This window comes from Rhipicephalus sanguineus, chromosome 5 (assembly GCF_013339695.2).
Source record: "Rhipicephalus sanguineus isolate Rsan-2018 chromosome 5, BIME_Rsan_1.4, whole genome shotgun sequence".
NCBI classification, from domain to species: domain Eukaryota; kingdom Metazoa; phylum Arthropoda; class Arachnida; order Ixodida; family Ixodidae; genus Rhipicephalus; species Rhipicephalus sanguineus.
Genome location: NC_051180.1, coordinates 172129816 through 172132966, shown reverse-complemented (window position 1 = coordinate 172132966; position 3151 = coordinate 172129816). Strand labels below are relative to the sequence as shown.

At 50.5% G+C, this 3151-nt stretch overlaps 1 protein-coding gene across 1 annotated transcript; it reads right to left on the bottom strand.

The window, feature by feature from the left end:
• Nucleotides 1–844: 844 nt before the first annotated feature.
• LOC119393020 (uncharacterized) lies at nucleotides 845–2865 on the bottom strand. Its single transcript, XM_049416088.1, has 3 exons — nucleotides 1513–2865; nucleotides 930–1029; nucleotides 845–858 (listed from the first exon to the last, which is right to left on the bottom strand). The coding sequence occupies exons 1-3, from the start codon at nucleotides 2863–2865 to the stop codon at nucleotides 845–847; spliced, it is 1467 nt and encodes a 488-aa protein (XP_049272045.1).
• Nucleotides 2866–3151: the final 286 nt, after the last annotated feature.

Below are 3151 nucleotides of genomic sequence, written 5' to 3'. Positions count from 1 at the left end.
ACTTGGCCAAAACATTACGCTGCTGGCTCTTGCCTTCATCTTCTCTGCTCCAGTATGTGCCGCGTGAAGGAGCTGCATTATCTCTGCCCGTTTTGATTTCGGTACAATTACCTTGTTGCTGCGGAAGACTAGCCCGTCTTGAGCGTGAACTTCTTCCCTGTAGGCCCAGTACGGTCTTGCTGGCTCCGGGGTTCTCTGCTTGTTGTCCGGCCAAGATGTCTGTGCGTATTCACGGATGAGGACTAGGGCTGGATCCTCGCTTGTAGCGGCCCGCAGGATTTCCAGACGTTGCTCTGACGCTGAAACATAATCAAGAACATTTACTTGAAACAGTTCGGCTTCTTGTTTTAGTTCAGTCTTGCTAGGAAACCGCGATAAAGCATCTGCTAGAAACTGCTCTTTTCCAGGTTTGTACCGCAATGTTATTGCATAACGTTGCAGACTGAGGCGCATGCGCTGCAAACGGAGTGGGCATTGATACAGAGGCTTGCTGAATATTGGTATCAAAGGCCGGTGATCTGTTTCGATGATCACGTCTGCCTGGCCGAAAAGATAATCATGGAACTTTGTGCACCCATGAACTATTGCCAGCGTTTCTTTTTCAATCTGCGCGTAGCGTTGCTGCGCTTCTGTGAGGGATCGGGACGAAAAGGCGACGGGGTGGCCATCTTGCATCAGCACAGCCCCCACGCCCGACTGACTCGCATCAACAGAAAGCGTCACTGCCTTCTTTGGATCGAAATAGGATAGAACTGGTGCTGTCGTTAGTGCCTGCCTCAGTGCTTCAAAACTGGCTTGTTGTCTGTCTGTCCAAACCCACGCGTTATCTTTTCGCAGTAGTTCTCTAAGTGGTTCGGTCTTGACCGACATGTTGGGAATGAAACGCTGTATGAAGTTCATTGTGCCTAGAAAAATTTGCAATTGCTTACAGTTCTTAGGCTCTGGTATTTCCAGGATATCTTGCACACGCTCTGGGTCGATGCGCAAACCTTGTGTCGTGAGGATGTGTCCCAAGTAGCGGACCTCCGTCTGTAAGAAGGTGCATTTTGTTAGGTTAAGTCTCAGGTCATGCTCGCGGCAGCGCGTCAGCAAAAGTGTCAGGTTGTAGTCATGCTCCTCCTTTGTCTTGCCCCACACCAGTATATCATCCATAACCACCGCGACGTTGGGCAGGCCCTCTAACAAGCGGTGCATTGCAGCTTGGAAAATTTCCGGGGCTGATGATATGCCAAAGGGCATTCTGAGGAAGCGATACCGCCCGTAAGGCGTACTCATAGTGCATATCCTGGAACTTTCTTCCGTTAATTTGATTTGCCAAAATCCCGACGCGGCATCTAGCGTGGAAAAAAATCTCGACCCGGACAGCCGCGGAATTATGTCTTCTAGAGTAGGCATGGGGTAGTTTTCTCGAAGCAACGCCCTATTTAGAGCCGTTGGATCGAGGCAGATACGCACTTTGTCTTTTTTCACCACGGTCACCATGTGGCTAGACCATTCGGTGGGTTCATTTACCTTTGTAATGACGCCCTGCTCCTCCATGCGCTGCAGTTCCGCCACTACTCTGTCTTGCAGCGCCACAGGAACCCTCCTAGCCGGCACGACGGTTCCCACGCTGCCGGGTTTTAGCTTCATTGAGTACTCGACATCTTTTAGTTGTCCGAGTCCCCTGAAAGTATCCGCAAAAGGTTGGGCTGCAGGGTATAGTTCTCCGCTAGTCACTTTCTGTATGCGGTATAGGAATCCCAGTCGTTCTGCAACTGTCCCACTGAGTGTGACTGGGACATCTTGATCAATGACGAAAAACTGTTCTTCGCATGTGTTGTTGTTGGCGCAGAGCGGAAGTATGACTTTCGCTTGTGCCGTAACCCGATGACCAAAGAACGCTGTTAACGTCACGTTGCAAGCTTTCTTGGGCTTATCAGACACTCTTGCCAGCTCTTGCTTTGAGATTACGCAACAGTTTGCTCCCGTGTCCAGCTTGCACGTCACCGGTTGACCTTCGATGTTAACCGTTGCTGTCCATCTATCGACTTCGACCGAGTTGATAGTGAGTCCCGCAAGAAAAAAATCTGCTTCCGCAAAGTCTGTCTCTGCCCGTACTTCCCGCAGCTCCCTTCCTTGTCGGTTCATGTTTCGTGTGGCACCCAATGATTTGCAAACCTGGGCAAAGTGGTTTGGGGCACCACACTTCCGGCAGTTTTTTCCTCGTGCTGGGCAGTTTCCGCTGCGGTGCATTTGATAGCCGCACATGCTGCACACCTTCCTATCAGTTGCAACTGAGTTCACTATCGTAGTGTGTGCTTCCCCGGCTGCTGCGCTTATCTCTTGGAAGTGCTGCTTTCCTTGCTCATCAATACGGCATATTTCCACGGCTTTTTGGTAAGAAGGATTTTCTGCCAACAGTTTCTGCTGCAGCCGCTTGTCTCTAACGCCAAGAACGATACGGCTGCGTAGCATTCGTTCTTCTAGAAGTTCAAATTCGCAATTTTTTGCCAATATTTTCAGCTCGATCAACCATTCATTGAATGGCTCGCCTTCTTTCTGGTTCCTTGAACCAAAACGGAACTCATGAAGAGTTAAGTTTTTTGCTGGCCTGTAGTAGTCTTCAAATTTTTTCTTCAAAACTTGGACATCATTTTTGTCCTCTTCCGCCTCGAACTTGAAAGTGCTGTACGCTTTTCTGCCTTCCTCGCCTATGCTGACCAGAAATGTTGCGGCCTGCACGTCGCTTGGCTGTCTGGTCAGTAGTGTGGCTATGGCAAAAAGTTCAAACTCACTCTTCCACGTTCTCCAGCCAAGCCAGGCGTCGACTGACGTATCCATGGGCTTCGGCGCCGGCAGTAGTGTTGAAGGGCCTGGTAGCATTGTTGGCGAGGGGGCGTTGTCGGGGGTGGCGTCGTCGACATCTCAGCTGTGGACCGCTGCCACCATGTTGCTCGCCGGCAGTCCGGTAACGAAAAAACGTTTATTCAGTGGAACGAATGATATATATACATTAGGCCGTCAGTGACGTTAACATCACGTGTTAGAGGTTGGGGGGCTATCATGATGATAGCACAATCTGGCTACAACGGCTACGGCGTCAGTGCCTCCTCTTCGACTACCAACCTGGGAAGGCTGTCTCGACCAGTGGTTTACGCGCTCCTCTCTG